At 42.4% G+C, this 24850-nt stretch overlaps 1 protein-coding gene across 3 annotated transcripts; it reads left to right on the top strand.

Annotated features, from left to right (window-relative positions):
* Positions 1-73: 73 nt before the first annotated feature.
* Positions 74-24758, top strand: VIPAS39 (VPS33B interacting protein, apical-basolateral polarity regulator, spe-39 homolog). 3 transcript variants are annotated; one of them, XM_057543065.1, is made up of 21 exons: positions 91-195; positions 1556-1606; positions 2938-3030; positions 3657-3759; positions 5546-5689; positions 6793-6831; positions 7185-7249; positions 7971-8027; positions 11630-11722; positions 12375-12408; positions 12916-13018; positions 15021-15048; positions 16417-16490; positions 18228-18303; positions 18752-18886; positions 19495-19536; positions 19860-19949; positions 21707-21793; positions 22382-22471; positions 22890-22994; positions 23751-24758. In XM_057543065.1, exons 3-21 carry the CDS (start codon positions 2938-2940, stop codon positions 23769-23771), a joined length of 1479 nt encoding a protein of 492 aa, XP_057399048.1. In that variant the 5' UTR covers positions 91-195; positions 1556-1606; the 3' UTR covers positions 23772-24758. The 3 variants fall into 3 exon arrangements, with proteins under 3 accessions (XP_007184593.1, XP_057399048.1, XP_057399049.1); XM_007184531.2 differs by lacking the exon at positions 1556-1606 and having other exon boundaries at positions 74-195; XM_057543066.1 differs by lacking the exon at positions 19860-19949.
* Positions 24759-24850: the final 92 nt, after the last annotated feature.

The raw sequence follows: 24850 nt of genomic DNA, 5'->3' as shown, positions 1-24850 counted from the left end.
GAAGGAACTACAACTTCCAGCATGCCCTGCGGCCGCTTTTTTGACCCCACGGTCCCCACCCCCACAGTCGACCGCCTCTCCCCGGGACTATCCCCTTACGCCTCTTTTCTATGCCGCATAGCCTGTCTAGAAAGGCCGGTCCAAAGGCTGAGGACTCTGACGCTGACCTGAGAGGGAGGGCTCGGTGTGGAAGAGGTGAGGGTGTCCCAAAGCCCTTGGGCCACATATCTGGCCAAGTCAAGCCTCTCCGCATCCATATCCTTTCACCCTGTTCTCTGAGGCGTCCCTAGACCCCCCAGGCCTGACTCTGTTACTCCGGTCCCGGCGACCCGTGGGCTGGGAGCCGCTGTCCACTCGGGGTTGGGGCCGCGAGTGAGCCCGGACAACTGATTTTGAACGAGCATTTACTGTACCAGGGTTCTGGGCTCTGACCACTGCGGTTGATCCGTGTTTCCTGGACGTTCGCCCGTAGAGTCTTCCTAGTTTAACCCACATTTCCTCGTCTCAGTTCGTAGCCTGGCTCTAAAAATGATAAATGAATCCGAATGTAACTTCTCAGTAGCTGGTTTCTGGGGTGTCCTAAGGCCGGGAGGGTTATAGATATTTTTGGTTGAATCGTTTTCCTTTCTTTGTCGTGTTCCTGTTTTTCCCTCGGATCTACTACCCTATATGGTGGGATCTCGGTAAACAAGTGACAAGGACAAGCCTTTGAAATATTTTAAATCATGTTGAAGCAGCTTTCTCAGTCCCTCTTAAAAATTGTACCTGGTTGCTTTATAAATTCTAGAACCATTAAATCATTATCTTTTTACTTGCTAAGTAAATCTGTGTTCTGACTTGGCGCTAGAAGTACAGATTAGTGTCAGATGTCCACTGCTGTTGCATGGTTAAAAAAGATTCCAGAAATCCTCTGGTGGATTTTTGGGTTTGGTAGACACATTTTATGCCTATCCGTAGATATTTACATTTATTTATTTACTGTAGTAATGACCTGCCCTCGTTTTCCCTAGAGTGATAAAAGGACCATGCAAATCAGAGTGGAAATGACCCAGGAGACAGAAAACCTGGATTAGCTAGGAGCAGCTAGCTTTAGCTTAATACTTTGATAATGAATCCTTTTGTGTCTCATTTCCCTTATCAGTGAAATGGAATCTGCCAGGCCTACGTTACAGGGTTGTTCTGAGGATTACAAAGTGCTTTATAAACCGGCATCTGTACCAGAGGCATTTACCCGCTGTATGCACACCTTCAGTGTTTGTGATGGCCAGTCAGAATTTTTGTATCAAAATTTTTTTAAGCTTCAGGAGTGCTTTGAAATATTCTTCTAGCTTTTTCCAAGATAGCGATTTATTAATAATAAAAATTAATACTGAACATTAATTTTCTGTCAGCATGTGTGCTTTACATGTATTGTTTTAACTGGTTTAAGCCTCACACCAGTCTTAAAAGGTAGGTTTCTATTATTACGCCCAAATTTTGCAGATGGCCGAGATAGAAAGATGGCAGAAGATATCCTATACTAAAAAGAACTAACATTTAGTATTTATTTTACTAGGCACCTTGTTAGCTGTTTCTTGACTCCTATTCTTCACTGCAACCCTGTGAGGTAGGATATCACTTTCTCCAAGGCTTAGAAGTAAATAACAATATTTACCCAGTTTGCTCAGAATTGGAGAAGCGACATTTGAATTCAAGTCGCCTGACTACAAAGCCTATGCTTGTTCCAATATAAGGGATGATTTTATTGTTTCTGCTAGCTTTTTTATTTGCTTTTGACTCCCTGGACTAAATATACAAAAAGATTTTTAAACCATATTTGGGTTCAGTAGAAATCAATTAGTGATGTCCACAATGGGAAAGGATCAGATAGTAAAAAATTGTCATCCTACCTTTGCCATCCCTAGATCCCCTGAAAACACAGTGAGAGCAGAGTATGTTAAGGGCCATTGGGAGCCTCAATGGGGCTGCCATGATGAGTGTTTCTTAACCTTCTGTTGAGAAAGGTGCTACTGAGATGAAAGAAAAAGCAAATTGATACTTTAGAATTTGACACTTTGTAGCCTTTGGAGTTATTTTGGGTGCTGTGGAAGGTTCCTACCTGGTTCTTGGCTTACATCAGTTTTCACTCTAATCCAGTTGGCATTGATAGTTTAGTCTGTAATTCTAAGGCAAAACTTTTTTTTCGGGGTGAAATCTAATTTTAGAGTAGTTATGAGAGGGACTTGTCATGTTTTGACTGATTCTTTATATACTTTTTTGGCCATGCCCTCATTTCCCACATTTTGGCCAATACTTGTTAATAAATTAATCATGATTTGAAGATACAAGGGGGATAATTTAGCTTCCTTTAATTGCTTGCTTGCCTTCAGGCATTTAACAAGCACACATGAGAGCAAGATATATGTCAGTTTTATTCACTGTAGTATTCCTAGAGCCTAGAACAGTGCCTTAGAGATGGCACTCAATAGATATATGTTGAGTACATGAATGCAGTTATTACCTGTTTTATTCATGCTTTGATTGAACTTGGATATTCAGCAAAGTTCGTGATGCATTCTTTTAACACTTGCCTGCTTTGTACTATTTACCTTTATACATAACCTATGCTGAATACCCGAGTTCTGTTGTAGGGTCCTTCAGAGAGAGACTATTTTTTGTACTTTAAATTTTCCTTCCAGCACCTGAGAGAGTGCCATGAAGAAAGTAGCTGCTCTAGGAATGAATGACTACTTGTGGGTAATCAGAGGATCAAAAGTATGAGTTGGTTGGAGACCCAAGGATCTGATTTTATATGGCATGTTCAGTATTTGCTTTACCAGACACTTTCATACATCCCTGATTACTGTGGGGAGTTTGTAGTCTAGGAACTTAAAGCTTTTGGAGCTCTTTTGAGGGGAATCCAGAAAGGGACATATATCTATCTTCCTCTCACTCCAGATGAATCGGACAAAGGGTGATGAGGAGGAGTATTGGAATAGCTCCAAGTTCAAGGCTTTCACCTTTGATGACGATGATGATGAGCTCTCACAGGTGGGTTTCCATGAACAATTGCTGAAGGTCTCACTCTCTTCCACTGTGCACCCTTCCCCTTGCATCCTCAGTAACCTGTCTCCATGAGGCTCAGAAGTGTTTTCAGTCAGATCTTTAGAAAAATCTTCATGGAAAAGAACCCTGAGAAAAGAGGAGGATTGTAAAAACCAACTCTCTGCCCTTTTTCCTTTACATTCTTAAGATGATTCATTTCTTTGAGTTTTTTTTTTTCAAGAACCCTAAGTCTTTTATCGTGTGATATAATTTATTATTTTTGAAGAATGAACTGGATTGGAAGTTTGTCTTTATTGTGTCTATTTTACAAATGGGGGAGCAGATTCATTTTTGGAGAGATGGATAACCTCACTACAAAGCAAGTCAATACCAGGAGTGTGATTAGAATTCAAAAGCGGCTTTGATTCCTCCTAACCTTTTGCCACTGGACTCCAGTGTTGGCTAAAAAGCAAATTGTTTTCTTGGCAGATGTCTAGCAGGCTAGGCTTTCAGTTGCAGAGGGTGAAAATGTTGACCATCTTCAAGTCCCAGTTCCTCAGCCTTCTTGGCTGTCAGAGAGAGAGGTGAGAAGTGGTTACTGCCTGAGTGCCCTGCCTTATGTCTGTCTGCAGTTAAAGGAATCCAAGCGGGCAGTGAATAGCCTTCGAGACTTCGTGGATGATGATGATGACGATGACCTGGAGAGAGTCAGCTGGAGCGGGGAACCTGTGGGAAGTAAGTAGAAGAGGCCCTAGGAAGGATTAATTAATTATTCAGGGTTCTTACCACTAATAAAGTCTCCTCAATACTTGTCAGGAAAGGGAATGAGGCTAAACTATTTTCACATGAGCATACATCTGGAAATTTAACCCAGGAGAAGATACTGGGGAAATACAGCAGTAGTTTCCATGCAGCTGTCTAGGCCTGCTACCCTAGAGCTAATGCTTGGCTGGCTATTTCAGACTTATTTGAGGTGCTTGTTAAAATTAGATTTCTGTGTCTCACTCCAGAGACTCTGCTTCCGTAGGTCTTGGGGTTGGGGGTGGTTGAGGGGTAGAGTGGGGTCTCAATTGATAATAAGCACTGCAGATGCTTCTGATATGCAGTCATATTTGGGAACTGCTGACTTAAATGCTCATAACTGGCTGGAAGAACTGATTTCCTTAACCACCAAGTCTCACTGCGTAGCTGTTCTATAATACCACTTAATACCTTTGCAGAGTCCATCTGACTTTTTTAAAAATTATTTATTTATTTATTTATTTATTTAGGCTGCCTTGGGCCTTCATTGCTGCTGGCGGGCGGTGCTCAGGCTTCTCATTGCTGTGCTCAGGGCTTCTTGTTGCGGAGCTCTAGGCTCGCGGGCTCTACAGCACAGGCTCAGTAGTTGTGGCACATGGGCTTAGTTGCTCCATGGCATGTGGGACCTTCCCGGCCCAGGGCTCGAACGCGTGTCGCCTGCATTGGCAGGTGGATTCTTAACCCCTGCGCCACCAGGGAAGTCCCTTCATCTGACTTTTAAGCGTATTTTTAAAGGTTTTTTTTTAAAAAATAGGAAATACTGTCACATGATTTAAAAAGTAAAAAGTATTAAAGGCACACAGTGAAAAGTTTCCCTCCCCCACTGTCATGCATCTACTCATTTCTCAGGCCCTGGACACCCAAAATACAACTGCTGTTGTTTGCTTTCTGTGTATTCATCTAAAGATTCTTTTTGCATTTGGAAATACATATAGGAATATATATTTTTACTCCCTTTTTTACACCAGTGGTAGCATACTTTATACCCTGCTCTTTTCACTTGACAGTATAGCTTGAAGATCTTTCCATATGAGTACATAAAGAGCTTTCTCATTCTGCCTCTTCCTTTTTAAATATAGCAGCATAGTATACATTGTATGGATTTCTCATAATTTATTTACCCAGTCTACTGTTGATGAACTTTAGATTGTTTCCAATCTTTTGTTGTTTATATTGCTGTCAATAACCTTGTATTTTGCCCATATAAGAGGGTCCGAAAGATCAATTCCTAGAGTGGAATTACTGGCAGAGAGTATTTGCATCTGTGTTGGTTAGATATTGCCAAGTTGCCTTCCACAGGGGTTGCACCAGTTTGCACTCCCACCAGCAGTGCGAGTATTCCTTTCTCCACCACAGCCTTGGCAACACAGGGTATTACCAAACTTCTGGGTCTTTGCCAATCTTATAGGGGGCCAGTGGTATCTCAGTGTACTTTTATTTTGTGTAATTCTCTTATTAAGAGTGAGGTTGAGCATCTTTTCACATGTTTAATAGCCACTTGTATTTCCTTTTCTGTGATCCATTTATTCAGTTCCTTTGCCCCTTTTTTCTGTTGATTGGTCTATTTGATTCTGTCCTTTCTCCCTGCCCCAATTTTTTAAGTTCATGTTGACAAGGGACCAGAGCCTCTGATGAAAAGCTTTTAGAGTTTATTGGAATGCTGGATGCCAAGGCATTATTTTGGATGAGAATTACTGATCTAGATCTTATTATCTTGCAGGTATCTCATGGTCCATCAAAGAGACTGCTAGTAATAGTGGGTCAAACCATGAGCGTGAACAGCTAAAGAACCGAAACAGCTTCTCCTCCTATGCACAACTACCCAAACCTGCTTCTACCTACTCCCTGAGCAGCTTTTTTAGAGGTAAAGAGTGATGGTTAAAGGGACAGGGAGTCCTTTTCTTTTTTAAAAAAAACCACTGAGGCTATAATTTTCATTTACTCTGTAAGAAAAAGATTATTGAGGGATGAAAAATCTTTGGAGCTGGCAGTTGGGGATCAGGAAGGGCAGAAATGAGGGAAATTCAGAGGGGTTGGACTGGGTTTCTAGAACATGATGAACAAAACTGACATTAACCCTGTGACAGGTACTGAAGAAATTTGCGTAGGTCAAAATTCCTCCCTACCCCTGTGCGTTTCTGTTGGGAATCCTTGTGCACTGCTGGTGGGAATATAAAATGGTACAGCCACTGTGGAAGACAGTTTGGCAGTCCCTCAAAAAATTCAACATAGAACAGTCATATGATCCAGCAGTCCACTTCTAGGTATATACCAAAAAGAGTTCAAAGCAGGGACTTGAACAGGTATTTATACACCAGTGTTCATAATACCATTATTCAGCATAGCCACAATATGGAAACAACCCAAATGTCCATTGACTGAAGAATGAATAAGCAAAATATGGCAGGTATATGCAGTGGAATATTATGCAGCATTAAAAAGGATCAAAATTCTCATACATGCTACAACATGGATGAACCTTGAGGACATTATGCTAAATGAATTAAGCCAGACATACAAGGACATATACTGTATGATTCCATTTCGATGAGATACCTAGAATAGTCAGATTCATAGAGATAGGAAGTAGAATAGTGGTTACCAGGGTATGAGAGTGAGGAGGAATGGGAGTTATTGTTTAATGGGTACAGAGTCTCAGTTTGGGATGATGAGAAGTTTCTGGAGATGGATAGTAGTAATGATTGTACAGTGTGGATGTACTCAGTACCACTGAACTGTGTACTTAAAAATGGTAAAGTTTGTTATGTATATTTTAACCGCAATTTTAAAAACTGTTCCTCAGTGCTTTTTTTTTTTGTAGCACCTCAAATTTCTGAAGTTGAATAAAAACTTTTCTAAGCCTTAAGTTCTCATATTGCATAAAAAAGTTCTATGTGCACTGCATCCTTAACCAAGTCTGAATGGCTCTGACTTGAACTGTTGACCTTATGTGTACTTTACCTTTAGGGAGAACTAGACCTGGAAGTTTCCAGTCCCTCTCTGATGGTAGGCATTGACCCTCTTCTCTTGATTACTGTGGGAGATGTTACTGATCTGGGGTACAACATGGGGAGTCATGGGGACAAGTGATAATTAGATGATGACATTTCTTCTGAATCTATCATCATTATTAGAAAGATTTTCTGATGCTGAGTAAGGAGGTCAAGACCATTCTGGTCACAGGGGCAAAGGGTAACTTCTAGGGATGCTGTCTTTGGGGGAGGAATGGGATCTACTTTGGGCCATAATGATGCCTTGGGGGCCAAATGAAAAAAAAAATGTGCCTGAGAAGGAAGCAGTAGAGGAAGGGAGTGGCAGGAGATGGTGCCCTTCTGAATCAGTTGCCTGTTCTTTTTCAGCTCTGTCGGACACACCTGCCAAGAGCTATGCTCCAGAGCTAGGGAGACCCAAGGGGGAGTATAGGGTGAGTTATATCTTACACTGTGTTATATCTTTACACAGTTTGACATACCTTGACGTATGTCATCTTGCTTGATTTTCTCAAATCTTTGAGCAGGTATTATTTTAAACCCCTTTTATAGGTAAGAAAACTGGATTTCTAAACATTAGAACTTGCCTGGAGTCTCACAGCTAGTTAAATGGTAGAACTTGGACTCAGAATCTCTATTTTCTGATTCAGTCCTGGCACACTTTCCTTACCCATTATGCTGCCTTTTTTTAGGTTGTACTTTGAAACTTTTGATCATCACTGTGGTCTGGAAGCTTGGTGGAACTCATATTCCCATGAAGCACATAAAAAAGCAAATCGATTCAAAAGGAAGAAACGATATCATAAGGTCCAAAAAAGGAACATGTTTCTCTCTTTCCCTCTGTTGGCAAAGCCGTTATTTAGAGTCCCAAAACTGCATTTAGGGGTTGAAATCCTGAACCACTTAGGCATAGCGTTGCTGGGTTTGTTAGTTGATCCATTCCCTGTATGATCCAACTCCTGCCTGTATTGTCTCTGTTCTAGTTCCTTAAGAAACTCAGAACAAGACCATCCCAGTTCTTGTTTTTTCATCCATTTCCTTCCACAAAATATCTTCCCTTTAGGGACTAAGATTATGAGTTTGAGATGAGGAGCGGGCACACTTATAATTCTGATCCCTTAACTTCCTGGGATTCATGCGTTGCTAATATTCCAGGATTACAGCAATGATTGGAGCCCCAGTGACACAGTGCGACGCCTTCGGAAGGGCAAGGTAAGGCCACTGGGGAGAGAATTCTTGTGAGATTTTTTGGGAAGCTGGGCAGCTTGACCTTTCTCTTCAGTTATATTTGTTAAATGAAGTGCTTTTCAGGAGGAAAATCAATCCACTAAGATGACAAGTCAGCTGCAAAATTTCTGATTCTCCAGGGTTTAGTGTTGCTTTGATGGGGAAGGGGGAAAAGAGTGATGGATGAGAGTGAAAAGTAGTGCCTTTAAGAGTGAGAACAATCTTTTATGTTTAGGTCTGATCCATTGTGAGTTAACTTTTGTGTATGGTGTGAGGTAAAAATTGACATTCATTTTTTCCCATGTGGTTCTCCGTTTGTTCCAGCAGTATTTGTTGAAAAGACTATTCTTTCCGCATTGAATTACTTTGGTGCCTTTGTCAAAAGTGAATTGACCATATATATGTAGGTCTCTTTTTAGACTCTCTTCTAATTGATTGATTTATTTGTCTATCCTTATGCTATTACCAAGGCCTTGATTATTGTAGCTTTGTAGTAAATCTTGAAATCAGGTAATATAAGTTATTCAACTTTATTCTTCTCTTCCAAAATTATTTCAGCTATTCTAGATCCTTTGTATTTCCATATAAATTTTACTCTCAGCTTGTCAGTGTCTACAGAAGAGCTGCTGGGATTTTGATTGGGATTGCATTGAATCTATATACCAATTTTGGGAGAATTGACATCATAATAATTAATGGATCAAAATGGATCATAAACCTAAATGTAGAATAAGTGCTAAAACTGTAAAACTAGAAGAAAATATAGGTGAAAATCTTTGTGACGTTGGGTTAGGCAAAGACTTATTACCTAAGCACACAAAAACCATCAAACGGAAAGGGAAAAATTGAAAAGATGGACTTCACCAAAATTAAGAACTTTTGTTCTTTAAAAACACTGTTAAAAACACAAAAAGACGGGCTTCCCTGGTGGCGCAGTGGTTAAGAGTCCGCCTGCCAATGTAGGGGACATGGGTTCGAGCCCTGGTCCGGGAAGATCCCACATGCCATGGAGCAACTAAGCCCGTGCGCCATAACTACTGAGCCTGCACTCTAGAGCCCACAAGCCACAACTACTGAAGCCTGCGTGCCTAGAGCCCGTGCTCCACAACGAGAGAAACCACCGCAATGAGAAGCCCGCACACCTCAACGAAGAGTAGCCCCCACTTGATGCAGTTAGAGGAAGCCCTCACGCAGCAACGAAGACCCAATACAGCCAAAAATAAATAAAATAAAATAAATTCAAACAAACAAACGAAAGAAACCACAAAAAGACCATAGCTGGGAGAAAATATTTGCAAAATTCATGTGTCATAAAGGATTTTATCCAGAATATGTATATAAAAAATAATGAATTATCTTCAGTAATAAGATAAACAATCCAATTTATTATTTTTTTAACTTTTTAAAATCTTTTTGGCTGCGTTGGGTCTTTGTTGCTGTGCACAGGCTTTCTCTAGTTGCGGCAAGTGTGGGCTACTCTTAGTTGCAGTGCGCTGGCTTCTCATTGTGGTGGCTTCCCTTGTTGTGGAGCACGGGCTCTAGGTGTGCGGGCTTCAGTAGTTGTAGCATGCAGGCTCTAGGTGCACGGGCTTCAGTAGTTGTGGCACACGGGCTTAGTTGTTCCGCAGCATGTGAGATCTTCCCGGACCAGGGATCAAACCCATGTCCTCTGCAGTGGCAGGCAGATTCTTAACTGCTGCGCCACTAGGAAAGTCCCAAACAATTCAATTTAAAAATTGGCTCAGGGGGACTTCCCTGGTGGTCCAGCGGTAAAGAATCTGCCTTACAATGCAGGGGACGCAGGTTTGATCCCTGGTCAGGGAACTAAGATCCCACATGCCATGGGTCAGCTAAGCCCACGAGGCACAACTACTGAGCTCGTGTGCCTCAACTAGAGAGCCTGTGTGCTGCAAACTACAGAGCCAACACACTCTGGAACTCGTGTGCCACAACTACAGAGCCCACACACCCTGGAGCCTGCACGCCACAACTAGAGAGAGAAAACCCACATGCCACAACTAGAGAGAAGCCCGCGTGCTGCAACGAAGAGCCCACGTGGCAACGAAAGATCCTGCATGCCTCAACCAAGATCCCATGTGCCACAACTAAGACCTGACGCAGCCAAAAATAAATTAAATAAATAAATAAATCTTTAAAAATAAATAAATAAAAATTGACTCAAGATTTGACTAGTTATATCACAAAAAAGATACATGAATGGCCAATAAGCATTTGAAAAGATGCTCAACATTATCAGTTATCAAGAAAACATGAATTAAAACTGAGATATCACTATACAGCCACTATAATGGCTAAATTTAAAAATACTGATCTTACCACGCATTGGGAGGATGTGGAGCAGATGGAACTCTCATACAGTGCAAGCAGGAAGGTAGAATGGTAAAACTACTTTGGAAAATAGTCTGACAGTTTCTTACAAAATTAAACACATTTAGTTTCACTACTAGACATTTACAATCCAGGAGGAATGAAAATATGTTCATACAAAGACTTGTGCACAGATGTTCATAGTAACTTTATTTGTTACAGCCCCTAAAGTGGAAATAACTCAAATATCCATCAGTAAGTAAATGGATTAAAAAATTGTGGTATGCCCATACAATGGAAAACTACTCACCAATAAATAGGAGCAAACTACTAATACCACAACATATAGATCCATCTCAGAAACATTATATTGAGTGAAAAGCCAGATACAAAAGAGTACATATTGTATGATTCTGTTTTTCTGAAAGTCTAGAAAAGGCAAAATTTTAGTGACAAAATAGATCAGTGGTTGTTGGGGGGTAGGGATGGGAGAAGGGTATTGACATCAGAGTGGACAAGGGAACTTTCTGGGGTGATGGAAGTGTTCTGTATCTTGATTGTGGTAGTAGTTACATGGAATTATTGTCAAAACTCACTGAACTGTACATTTAAATAGGGTAGATTTTATGCTATGTAAATTATGCCTCATTAAAAAGAGAACAAGTTGGCCTCAGATAGCTGGTCCGCCACTGTCCCCGGTGGTGTGGCGTACCCTGCGGTACATCGGGACCGGGGTCCGATGCAGAGAGCCCTTCGTCCTAGGACATGGGGCGCCGCTGGAAAGGCGGCCGCCGCCTTGCCCATCACACACCACACGTTCCTGGGGAACCTGGTCCTAAACTATTCATAGACGACCTGCTTCTGGGTCGGCGTCTCGTTCGTAGCAGAGCAGCTCCGTCGCTGTGACCTACTGAAAGTTGGCCCTCGACACAAGGGTTTGAAAAAAAACAACCAAACAAACAAACTGAAAAACCAGATTTAAAGAAAAAGAGGAAAAGAGAACAAGTGAGCTCTCTACCCGTTGACTTTGGCAAGAGTTCATCAGGACATCAGCATCTTCTAGGGCATAAGGCTGAACTAGGGAGGGTGTGATGGGAATCTCTTGGCTCATAGAGTGCTGGGGGCTGTTGTATGAAAACAAAGAAGCTCTCCTTGGGGACATTTTAGTTTATTCTTGCCCATTCTTCAATATCCAGTGACAAAAGAATATAGGAAATTGTCTTCTTCCTTGCACACCAGTTCTGTTCTTACTCTGCCAGGTCTGCTCCCTGGAAAGATTCCGCTCCTTACAGGACAAGCTACAACTCCTAGAAGAAGCAGTAAGCATGCATGATGGAAACGTCATTACTGCAGTGAGTTGTGGGTTTTGTTTGTTGTTTAAGTATTGTTTTCATTAGTTTCTGAAGTCTAATCAGAATAGATTTTTTAAAAATCTCTTTATTTATTTGAAGTATAGTTGATTTACAGTGTTGTGTTAGTTTTGGGTGTACAGTGAAGTGATTCAGTTATATATGTAGGTATTCTTTTTCAGATTCTGTTGGGTATAGTTCTCTGTGCTATACAGTAGGTCCTTGTTGGTAATGTCAAGTAGAGACCCTGGGTTTCCTCTTGAAGTGGAAGATTCTCAGAAGTACGTGTTCTAAGGCTTAGCTGGCAGGGTATGCATTGTGTGTGGCACTCTTGATTATGACCCAGAAGCAGTAGGTTGGCCACTTTGTGTTCTCAAAAATAATCTGAAGGAGGAGAGTTATGAGAGCAGCTTCTCACACAGGGAGGGAGGTGCCTCTCACCAGTAGGGGCACAGGTATGTGGACTTCCAAGACACAGCTCATTCCATATGTCCATCACCTGTCCTTCTATCACATAGAGAAACCTGTTGTATAGACCGGCAGAGATTCCTAATGAGTTGGCTGGCCTTATTCCTAGACATCAGGTGCTCAGACAGGGCCTTGTGTTTGGAAGGTTACACAGGATAATTCATTCTTGGTTCTCTTTTTCCTCTAGGTTCTGATCTTCCTGAAGAGGACATTGAGCAAAGGTGAGCATGGTTTGAGGGAAATCTTCAGTCAGTAAGGTGTCTACTACATTTGAAGGGAGAATGGCATTGTGGCTTTCATACCAGAATTTACCAGCATCAAGTCTACTTTAAGGACAGCTGGGGTGGCCTGAGACTTCTGAATACACATCACAACCCTGAGGGCAGTTGTTCTTCCTTCAGGGTGATAACTACAGTAACTACAAAGGCCCTCCATTTATCAGACAGACAGATGGCTGTGTGGGTTTGAGGACGTGAAAGTCCATGCTCAGTGCCTGATGTTTGGGTTGGTGAGAACTGAAAGTTAACACAAAGGCTAAGCATTGCCCTGGACCATGGAGTATGTTGCTGGTGTGTTGAGCCATAGGGATGGGCACCATAGAAAACCATTCCTAGCTTCTATGGATTTTGAGGAGATCATGTTTGGAATGTGTGAGTAGGGAGAGCAATTTCCTATTGAGTAATAGGCTTTAATCTTTCCCCGTCTAACTCCTTCTTCCTGCCTGCTAGAGATCCTCTTCCGAGAGCTGGAGGTGCGGCAGGTTGCCCTGAGACATCTCATTCACTTCCTTAAGGAGATAGGGGATCAAAAGCTGCTTTTAGACCTCTTTAGGTAAGAACTGATCATCTGGTCTATAAAGTTCGTTAAGTACTTTGTTCAAAGCACTCTGGGCGATAATACAAAGAAAGAGAAGACACTGCCCCTCTTTTTTTTTTTTTTTTTAAATTTATTATTTATTTATTATTTTTATTTTTGGCTGTGTTGGGTCTTCATTTCTGTGTGAGGGCTTTCTCCAGTTGCGGCGAGTGGGGGCCACTCTTCATCGTGGTGCGCGGGCCTCTCACTATCGCGGCCTCTCTTGTTGCGGAGCACAGGCTCCAGACGCGCAGGCTCAGTAATTGTGGGTCACGGGCCCAGTTGCTCCGCGGCATGTGGGATCTTCCCAGACCAGGGCTCGAACCCGTGTCCCCTGCATTGGCAGGCAGATTCTCAACCACTGCGCCACCAGGGAAGCCTGACACTGCCCCTCTTTTATGGAAACGCTTATCAGACAGGATATTGAGATGTGATGAGAGAATTCCATGGCGATCCAGTGGTTAGGACTTGGCACTTTCACTGCCATGGCCAGGGTTCAGTCCGGGTTAGGGAACTAAGATCCTGCAAGCCGCGCAGCACGGCCAGAAAAAAAAGAAAGAAAAAAAAAGAAAGAAAAAAAGAAACGTGATGGGATAACTAATAATGTACCACAACCTGTGATAAAGTGACCGTGCAGCAGGTGGTTAAGAACCAGGCTCTGGAGTCAAGCACCTGTGTTGACTGTTGTCTCCACCACTTAGTTCATAGCGTGACCTTGAACAAGTTACTCAACCTCTCCAAGCATCAGTTTTCACATCTGTAAAATGGAGATGATTTTACCCACCCCACAGGTCATTATGAAGATGAAGAGTTCGTGTGTGTAAAGCACTCAGCATAATGCCTAGTCTGTAGTATTAATATTTATTAAGTATTTTCTTACAAAAGACCTAGAATAAATGTATCTTTTCTTACTTGGTCCCCAGTGATGCCAGTGAGAAGTACAGTGGAAGAGCAGAAGAAGCAAATATAATTTTCAGTCAGGATATCTGCGGAGAGCCTCATGGAAGTGATTAGGAATTGAGTTGGGCCTGTGAGACTAGGTAGGATTCCGATAGGTAGAGAGGCAAGAGGTAGGCGTATCTACTGGGGGTGGCTGTCTTCTATCATGTGTTTCTTCCCTGTCTCATTTCAACTGGTAGGGACTATTTTATGTCCTTTCTTCAGTATCAGAGAAGGGGTTGGAACCTCTGTTTAGGCTGACATGTGGCCCAAGGTAACTTCGTTTACCCCATGGCTTCAGCACAGTGATGAGCTGCCCGGAAGCCTAAGGTGGGGAAAGCAGGTCATCTGGGCAGGGTGAAGATTACAGATGGTTAGCCAGGAATTTGCAGAAGACATGTTCCTCGAGACAGGTTGTTCCCCCAGCCCTTTCCTCCCTCCCTCCTTCATTCGTTCCTTCCTTCTTTCCCTCCTAATCAACAAGGCTTTATTAAGTATCACCTCTATGCCAAATTAGTGATGTTAATTATAGTGGTCCATTCAGGGTAAGAAGGAATCAGAAGACAAGTCCTTGTTCTCCAAGGCCTTACCACCTTTGGGGAGAGACCAAACATATTGTATGCTGTACCTGAAAACAACAGAGGGCAGTATAGACAATCTGTTTCCAAGATTGTACTGACAGAGAAGAATGTTTTCATCTTTAAAAAAAAAACCAGAAGGCTGCTGTGGGCTAAGGTTTTGTGGAGGCTCTGAGCTTTTCTGTCAGATCTGTTAACATTACAGTTATGAGTGCCCTGCAGTGTCTTGTCCTTGCTCTTTGCTCAGCTAGGTAGATGGGGGAACGATGATACCTGATTCACCATGTGTTCTCAAGGGGTTGCTGATTAGTAGAGAGTTTAAGAAGAGAAGGGCTTATCTTATGTATGGAGGCAAATGAGTTTGAATTGTGTTTCTTTTAGAGCAGTCATCCTATTTTGTGAGGTTATACTGCCACACATCAATAAATAAAAATGCCCTGCTCCCTTCTGCTTCTTCCCAGGTTCCTAGATAGAACAGAAGAGCTTGCGGTAAGTGTGGCCTTCGTTTCAGTTGGGGGCCTCTTTAACAGAAGTCTAAGCCAAAACCCAGCCTCCAAGATCCCAAACTGATTGAATATTTTCTTTCCTTTGGTATTGATTATATCCAGGGGAGAAAGGCATCTGGGAAGCCTAAAAACAATCCAAATGATGTACCATTTTGTTTCTTTTTATATGCTGTTTTGATTAGGCTTATGAATAATTTTTTTTTTTAATAGCTGAATGAAAACTGGCCTGGTCAATTTGGAATTTGTCTCTTAATTTCTGGTTGTTTTCAATTCTTGGTTTGTTGGAGCTTTGGGGTTTTGGCTTCTAATACTAAAGATAATACTGAAAGCAAAGAGGGATAAGAAACCAGATACAGGTCATGAAGGAAGATAGGTCAGGCTGCTGGTGGTGCACCCAATACACATTTTGGCTGGGAGCTCAATGACTAAGTGTTAAAATTGATTTTGGGCAGATTTTTACCATTAGAGAAGAAACTCCTGGAATACAAGAATAAATCTGAAATTTTACCCAAAATGTAATTGTATTATTCAGACTTCAGTGATCCATTTAAAAAGTTGAACATTATAGTTCAGGGGTAAGAATTTCTCAGTGCCATCAATGTCAGGATTGTCCTTTTAGTTGCTGTACCACACATTGGTGGTAATATATTTTTAACCTTCTTTGCACAACAGAATATAATTCAGGAAAATGTTTTTCAGTAATATTTTGTAAAAGGAACTTTTACTTAATATTCAAGGCATGGGAAAATCTCAAAAACCCTTTATCTTAATCTACTCAAAATGATTGGGAATCTGTAGTAATCATTTTGAAAAACTTTTTGTTTACATTTTTAATTTCTGTAGGTTCAAAACTATAAGGAATTTTCTTCAAATAGCATTCTTATAAAGTTTGTTATTTTGAAGTTTGATTAATCAGTGAAATGTGTTTTGCATAACTTATTTTTATCTAAAACTTTCATATTTTCTTCATATTCTGTATTATGTCTGAATTGAAGGAGATTTATCATGCATGCTGTTGTATATAAATTTGGAGTTTTTCAACCTTGTAAACTTCGGAATTGGCAAAGCTGATAGTCTGCTTTTAGTTTATCCCCGTAGAATATGAAGATTTCCTAAGAACAACTTTTTCTTGAAACTAGTGGCTAGTGGCTACCATATTGGATAATGCAGTTAGAGATAATAATTTTGAATCATTCTTTGCCCTCCTCCCCACCCTCTTCCCCCTCATCTATTCACAGAGGAATCTCTGGTAATGAGAATTTAGTTTTTAAGCATGGGAAATCTACTTACAGAGCTACCTTGCCCTTCTGAGGAAAAGAAATAGCTCAAAGCCTTTCTCTGTTTTTTGTAGCTAACCCATTATCGAGAGCATTTGAACATTCAGGACCCTGAGAAACGAAAAGAATTTCTTAAGACCTGCATTGGGTAAGTGGGGGAGAAATGTTTTTAACTATAAATACTCTTATACAGAGCAATGAAGAGACTAAAAAAGGGTGGAATGGATAGATGGTTGCAGGGAAAGGCTAACAGTGGATCATACAAGCATCGTTAATGATCATCTCATTCAGTGGTTCCAAACACTAGTCCCCCACAGACTTTTCTCTGATAGGTGGTAAGTTGAGAATAATAAGGACAATGTAGAGAGTTTTCTCCTAAAGCTAAATTTATTTAATTTGAAAGACTGCCTTTTATTCTGGGATTTTTTTTTCCCCTCCTCCTCCACCCCCTTTTTGGTAGAAAAATGGGTTATAATTTTTTTTGTGTGACCTTATGTATTAAAAGAAAAAGTTGGCAACATTTTACCTTATATATTATTTTCAATGTTACTGGTCCTTGAAACTCCATAGTCCAAGAACTACTGATTCAGTCCAGTTTTCATTCAGAATATAAATCCCTGTAAAAACCAGCCCCTCATATTATTCTTCCAGTGATGGGGCACACAGTTCTCTGGGAAGTAGCTTATTTTATTGTCAGACAGCCTTCATTATTGGAAAGTGCTTCCTTATATTGAGCTAAAACTTGCTTCCCTGTATCTGTCAAGACAGGTGTGGAGTCTACCCAGTAGACCTTGCTCGAGGTTCAGTGGTCACAGTTGTTTCAGTCATTCCTCATGTGACATGATTTCCAGGTTTCACATTTAGAAATTTGTTTATTTCAATGCAATCCGTAATTTTAACTTTATCAGCTACTGAGCTGATACGTCATATGGCCTCTCGTAAACAAAGAGAAGTTAGAATAGTGAAGTAACTGGAACCTTTTGCTGCCTTCTTTATCTCTTCCAAAAATTGGCTGGGGATCACACTTATCTGGGAGAGTGTAATTGAATTTCAGAATTCTTCCTGGAGTGAGTGGAGTAGGGGAATAAGGCAGCACTTTCTGAAGGAAGGTCTGGGAACTGGGAGTTTAAAATCTGGCTTCTATTCCTGGCCTTAGTCATTGACTTACCATATAGCTTTTAGGTAAGACACTATTTGTCCCTCAACTTCTTCATGTGTAAAAATATAATGTAGTGTTGAAGATGGGACCCTTGACATTATGTAGAGCTCTGAGATCTTTACTAATCTACAAACGTACCGCCGTGCTGTGTAACTTGATTTTACCTTATTACTCTGCATTAAAAAATGGCTAACATGATTCACTTTGCTGTACAGCAGAAACTAACACAACATTGTAAAGCAACTATACCCCAATAAAAATTGCTCAAAAAAAAAAAATTGCTAACAAATGTAAGTGCCCCTTAAGGAGAGTTAAGCATTGACATTAAGCAATGACAGGAACCATGTGCTTCATGGGGATGTGGATGATAGGCAGCTGGCTAGGCTCACTCACTGGCTAAGTGACTTGTTCATCAAACATTCCAGCTCCCACAATGAGGGGATTCCAGTTCATTCCTCAGCAGAATCGCCAGTGACTGTGTATATTTCGTGGACTTTCAGGCTCCCTCTCGAATTGACAAAACCTTAAATATAAAATCCCAGCCAACAGTCTCCTCTATTTTCTGCTTTCTCTCTCTCTGCCTTTCAGGGATGCTCTAAAGGTGAACTGAGATCAGATTTATGAAGCCCCATGAGCTTTCTATGCTTACAGTGGTGATTTGGTTTAGTTGGGTTTGTTTCCTGTTTGAGTAGAGAATGAGGTACTAACCTTCTGGCCCTCTCCCAGTTTGCCATTTTCAGCAGAAGATTCTGCACACATACAAGACCATTACACGCTCCTGGAACGTCAGATCATTATCGAGGTTAGACTCCTCGTCTCTACGCTTTCTGCTTCAGTGCCAAAGCTCACTGCCATTCAGCAGCTAGGAGACTTCTGCTCTGCCCACATAGGTCATTTCCTGTTACATTTTCTAAGAGCCTTTCATTCTCTCTCTCTACGTGGTAGCCTTCTGTCCATTGTCTTCAGGCATCCTTTTTCTTCTCACTTGCTGTTAACCTGGAAGTATTTCCTCTTCATCCCAGAACTCCATTTCATCACTATTTCTCTGGTCTTCCTCCATCCAACTTGGACCTGTCATCATTTTCTGGATTTTAAGCTCCTCTGGGCTATCCTAGGCAATTTCTTTCTTTTTCTCTTCTTTGCCTCTTTGTTAGGGTAGGAAGCACAACTGCTGTAATATTAAAGGCTTCTCTCCTGCCTCTGCTCCATGGACATTGTTTTTTTTTCTCACTTGGCTCACGCCACCACAGGCAAATGATCGACATCTAGAATCAGCAGGACAGACTGAAATCTTCCGGAAGCACCCCCGCAAAGCTTCTATCCTCAACATGCCGTTAGTGACGACGCTTTTCTACTCCTGCTTCTACCACTACACAGAGGCTGAGGTACAGGCAGAACGTGAAAGAAAGGCCCCACACATTCTCACTGCACAAGAAGAGCATATTTCAAAGCCAGTACTTCAGCATATCCTATTTACAATGGGTGCGCATAATTCTCGGCAATCCATCTGGGAAGCCTTCCTGGCTCTCAGCAGGGGTGAACCAAGAGGAGAAAAGAGGTCTGTAAGGGTTTGCGTGGCTTCCAGTGAGCTGGCATGTGGCAGTGCTGCTCCCATAGCAGTCTCTGTGCAAAGGTCCATAGTTTCAAATGGATTCGCACAGTATAGAGAAGAGCAGCGGGGGGTAGCTACTTGTGGGTACTTTAAAAAAATTTTTTGAAGAGGTGTAAATTTAATGACCATAGGTGGGCATGATCATAATGATCATAGGATTAGCATAAAGTTGGGAAATACACCATACCTATTAATCCAGTCCTCTTAAGCTGGGTTGTGGTGATATCCAATTAGACCTGATGGAGCTTTTCTCTTAAATTAATTTCTGGGTTTAAATGGTTACAGAGTGAAATGTAGACTGTCTATGTAGTGGAAAAGAAAAGGGGAGATTGGTAGTATTTGAGAAATACCACTAAAATTCCTTCTTCACTTTCATCCTAGGGCACATTCAGCAGTCCAGTCAACCTGAAGAAGACATTTAAGGTAGATATAAATTAGTCAGTGTTTGGTAAAAGTAGTATCAGAGTAACTACATGGAGTGGATGTTGCTTTCTATCCCTGCACAGTAGTAAGTCCCTTAACGTTCAAGGTTAAGGGGAAGATGGAGTAAGTTTGTGGGAAGCGAGGGAAGGCTTTAACCGAATGGCCTGCAGCAGTGCTGGGGCTTGGAAACCTGAGAGATTTGTGGATTTTAAGAGGCAGAATCAACACCAGGGAATATTTTTGCCTATCTTTCCAGAATTCTCAAGCACCTCCCCTGATGCATTTCTACTTCTCCTTAATTTCCCCTGGCCTCTGCTTTCTAGATCCCAGACAAACAGTATGTGCTGACAGCCCTGGCTGCTCGCGCCAAGCTTCGGGCCTGGCATGATGTCGATGCCCTCTTTACCACAAAGGTGGGTGCCCTGGGACTGTTCCATGCCGCTGATGCCTTGGCGATACCATCTTGTCATCCCATGCCTCCTGGGAGTCTCAAGTTCTAGTTACTGGTAGACATTTTTCCTTCAGATTTTTATTTTCCAAAGTTTCAAACCTAAAGAAAAGCTGAAAGAATAGTTAACAGTCTTCACCTGCTTCACTAATTTGGTTTTTTTTTTTTTTTTTTTTTTTTTTAAAGGATTTTCTTATTTTATTTATTTATTTATTTATTTTTATTTATTTATTTTTGGCTGTGTTGGGTCTTCGGTTCGTGCGAGGGCTTTCTCCAGTTGCGGCAAGCGGGGGCCACTCTTCATCGCGGTGCGGGGACCGCCCTTCATCGCGGTGCGCGGGCCTTTCTCTATCGCGGCCCCTCCCGTCGCGGGGCACAGGCTCCAGACGCGCAGGCTCAGCAATTGTGGCTCACGGGCCCAGCTGCTCCGTGGCATGTGGGATCTTCCCAGACCAGGGCTCGAACCCGTGTCCCCTGCATTAGCAGGCAGATTCTCAACCACTGCGCCACCAGGGAAGCCCTAATTTGGTTTTTTTAAAAATAAATTTATTAATTTATTGGCTGCGTTGGGTCTTCGTTGCTGTGCGCGGGCTTTCTCTAGTTGCGGCAAGCGGGGGCTTGCAGAGCACGGGCTCTAGGTGCACGGGCTTCAGCAGTTGCAGCACGGGGGCTCAGTAGTTGTGGCTCACGGGCTCTAGAGCACAGGCTCAGTAGTTGTGGCGCACGGGCCCAGTTGCTCCGCGGCATGTAGGATCCTCCCAGGCCAGGGCTCAAACCCGTGTCTCCTGCATTGGCAGGCAGATTCTCAACCACTGTGCCACCAGGGAAGTCCCACTAATTTGTTAAAATTTTTGCCATATGCTTTTTTTGTTTGCTGAAACATTTGAAAGTAAGTTGCAAATATCATGATACTTTTCCTTTAATTACTTAGGCATTTATCTCATTTGTAACCACAATATTATCAGTCTCAAGAATTTTAACATTAATATAAGAATATTATCATACACATAAATTAGCTCTTTAGAGCTGTTTTCTGTTTGTTTTTGTTTTTGTTTGCTGTCAGGATCCAGTCAAGGATCTTGCATTACATTTGGTTGTCATGTCTCTATTAGTTTATGTTTAAATATCCATTTTTCCTTTATGGGTTTGACAATTTTTTGTTCTCCCCCTTTATTAGTTATTTAATTGGCTACATTAACTACCAAAGCAACATATGCCTGTGTCAAAATCAAACACTATATGACAGTGTAGAGGGTAAAGAGTGAAGTTCCTCTTCCATTGTCCACCTGTTCCTTTCTCAGTCCCTTCCTCAAGGCAAGCACTGTGAAAAGTTTGACGGGTGGCTTTCCAGACCTTTCCTCGTGAACTGACAAGTAAACATTTATATGAATATAAAGATGTAAAGGGTAGGATTAGTCTACCCAGATAAGTTCATAGTACAAGGATTGTTAAGTAAATTGCTTATTTTATTTAGCCATACTTCACAGACATTTTTCTGCATTCGTGCCTATAGATCTAAGGGCTTATTTCATACCTCTGACTCTTTTCCACCTTCCTGAGTTCCTTGACTTTTTTGAAACTCTCATCTCTCTTCATTTCTCTCTCCCCTACCTCCCATTCATCCACTCCTCATCGCCATGTTATTCTAGTCTGACCATAAAACGTAGGGAGATTAGCTCAGATGTCTGGCCTACCCATGGCTGTCCCATCTTCCTTTTTCAGAACTGGCTGGGCTATACCAAGAAGAGAGCACCCATTGGCTTCCATCGGGTTGTGGAAATTTTGCACAAGAACAGTGCCCCTGTCCAGGTAATGGCTCTTAGAGGGTGCAGGAGGAGGGTACAGGATCTTCTAGGAAACCTAACTTTCAGCCTCTAGTGCTCAGCGATGGGAGACTTGACCTGCTCTGGTCTTATCTTAAAGGCAGCATAATGGCTGTACTGCACCTTGACATAGAAAAGGCCAGGGAAGGAAGTTCTCCTCTGCCCTTAAGAAGTAATCCCAGTCTCCCCTCTCTGAGGAGCATCTACTGTGTTTAGCGCGGGTGGAGTACTGACATACTATTCAATTGATGCAAAAAGAGAGCTTAATGAGAAAGGACATCAAGGAGCAAGGGGGCACAGCACGGGGTCAGATCTAGGGCACACGTGTGCTGGCACGGGTATCTAGCTCCGGGATAAGGAGGAATGGGCCCTTCCCTTCTTTCCTGGGGGAGCATGGAGGTACTGCAGAGAGTCCACCTCATTTCCCTCTGCAAAACTAGTCCTGTGGTTGATGGTGGGAATTGTAGACAGCAGATACTGACTCTTTTCCTTCTTTAGGATTTTTTTTCTACCTTTCAGAGCTCTGGGTTTAATACATCTGGGAATCATTAATCAGAAGTACTTCTTTTCACAGATATTACAGGAGTATGTCAATCTGGTGGAAGATGTGGACACAAAGTTGAACTTAGCCACCAGGTTCAAGTGTCATGATGTCGTCATTGATGTGAGTCCATAAGAAATGAAAACCCTGAGTTAGACCTCAGTGGGAGTGGGAGATTATAGTCTCAAGTCCTAGATCCTGAGGTTCGTCTCTCAGTTTCAACTCAGTGGATAAAGTGGTCTGGCAAGAGTTAGTTTGGAGACCAGCACTGCTGTATGATTTTCCCAGCCCTCTGACTGGTTTCTCTCTGCTTTTATAAATTCGTTGCACTTGGAGAATGCATAGAACTGAATCAAGCCATGTAACCTCTGTAGACTTCTCTTCAGCATGAAGTTCAGTGGGTGCTTGACCCCACTGTCATCCCACTCTAGCTTCCTGGATTCTCCTTGAACCGTAGCTCAAAACGGGAGTGACAAAAGGAAAAAGGCCCTTCTGGAGAAGGCTGATTGGTGGTTTTTATTGTTGTCTGTTTTGGTGATAGACTTGCCGGGACCTGAAGGATCGTCAGCAGTTGCTTGCGTACAGGAGCAAGGTGGATAAAGGATCTGCCGAGGAGGAGAAGATTGATGCCATTCTCAACAGCTCGGTGAGCAGCTGCAGCTTACCCCTCCAGCAGTGTCAGTAGACAGTTCGTAGAGTAGCGCTGAGTTTATATTCCCACGGCCTGGATGGGATTGCTGTCAGCCAAGCCTGTGGATCTCTTGATAAGGGTCTCCTATGGGCCTACAGGGCAAAAGCACTGGTTAGAACAGCAGAAATCACTCCTGAGATGTGGGATGACATAAGGGTGATGTGGGGACCTTGGCTGACAATTGTAGTCCTCTGATCATTGTTAAACCTAGCAGGTAGGAAGGACTAACTACTGGGAGTCTAAAAACAAACATTACAGATTCAGAATATCCAAACTGTATAGTTTCCTGGGGCTGGATGTGACTTACCTGTTGGAAGAAAGAAGTGGGTGAAATAGATTTTAGCTATTTGGGGAACACAGCTGACTCATCTCTCATAGCATAAAATTGCTGAGCTTATTGTTAACGTGGAGCTTAGGTCCCTGTTAGATATTTTGGAACCTTCCACAAGCTAAAGCTAGTGAATCTTTGTCCTCAGGCGGGCAGAACCAGAATAAATGCCCTGAATCAGGCTTGTAAGATACAGAATAGGTATTTAATTCATCTCTAAATAAATGAACTCCCCCCCACATTAAAAAAATTTTTTTTCTCAACCTCCCCGCTCCATCCTTCCTTTCCTTACATTACCTAGCTGTGGGCCTTGTTTTATTGAATTCCCTCTGCCTATCTGTAAGGATCAGTAAAAAACTGATCATTGTTTGTTTTTTTCACAGCAAATTCGATGGAAGAATTAAGTGGCATCAGCTCCCTTGAAACCTGCCTCATTTCTTACTTTCCTGCCTGTGAAAGTAGAGAGCGCTCTTCTTGGGAGCGTTAAGCATCACATCGCTTGGGCCCATCATCAACAGGCAGTGCCTGCTACCCGTGGGACAGAGACTAGCACCTGGGCACTGACAGCTTCAGACCGATCTTTTGTCCAGGGGCCTTCATCTGAGGGGCAAGATCTAAAGCTTTGCCTCATGAGAGACTCTCTCCACCTGGTGCTCTTGTGAAGGTGGGAATAATTTCTAGATTGGGCCCATATTGGGCAAGATCTCTCTTGGTCTGCGGAAAGTGACTGCTCCAGAAAGGAAGTCTCCTAGACTGAGAGGTACAGGTGTCATAGGGTGGCCACTCCATTCCCCTCAGCTAATTATGACCCTGGACTTGGTGCTGGACATTGGCAGTTTTGCTCTGAAGGAAGTCAGGACAGAACCAGAAGGGCTGTCTCCCAGGGGGCCTCAGGAAGGGCTGCCAGTGTTGCCAGGACCTGTTGGAGGCGCCCTCACACTGTACATAGGCCTCCGCCTCATGACAGAGATTACCAGCGTCCCTCTGCTGCCATGGTCTTCCCTTTGTCCAAAAACTGTGGTTCCTCTCTCACCTGCACCCCAAGGTAGCCCTGTGTGAGAGATGAGAGCATCCCCCTTACCTTGCCCTCCCACCCAGACCCCTAACCTTATGTGGAGCTCAGATTCAGCATTGCTGGAGCAAGCTCTCCTTTTCTGTACAAATCTCATTATTTCACTAGGACCTTCCACAAGTTGCACCGGGGCTAAACTCAGCAGCTTTTCTGTTAGGCTGTTAAGATGGAGGTTTTAGTTTCATGGTTGGTTTTCGAGAGGATATTCTGTAATGCCAGTTTCCTGCATTCCTGTACCAATATTAGCCTTTCTTCTCTGTGACTGAACTGGGTTTCCCAGACATGCCTAGACTCCTAATAAAGCTGCTTCTTCCTTGGTGCCTTCTCTTTCCCTCCCAGTTATTTTGTACAGAACAGTAAAGCATTTGCCCCGTCTCTTGGGACCACTACAAATCTGCCTTGGTGACTGCA

Source organism: Balaenoptera acutorostrata, chromosome 3 (assembly GCF_949987535.1).
Source record: "Balaenoptera acutorostrata chromosome 3, mBalAcu1.1, whole genome shotgun sequence".
Lineage (NCBI taxonomy): Eukaryota > Metazoa > Chordata > Mammalia > Artiodactyla > Balaenopteridae > Balaenoptera > Balaenoptera acutorostrata.
This window is presented reverse-complemented; position numbering and strand designations above follow the sequence as displayed.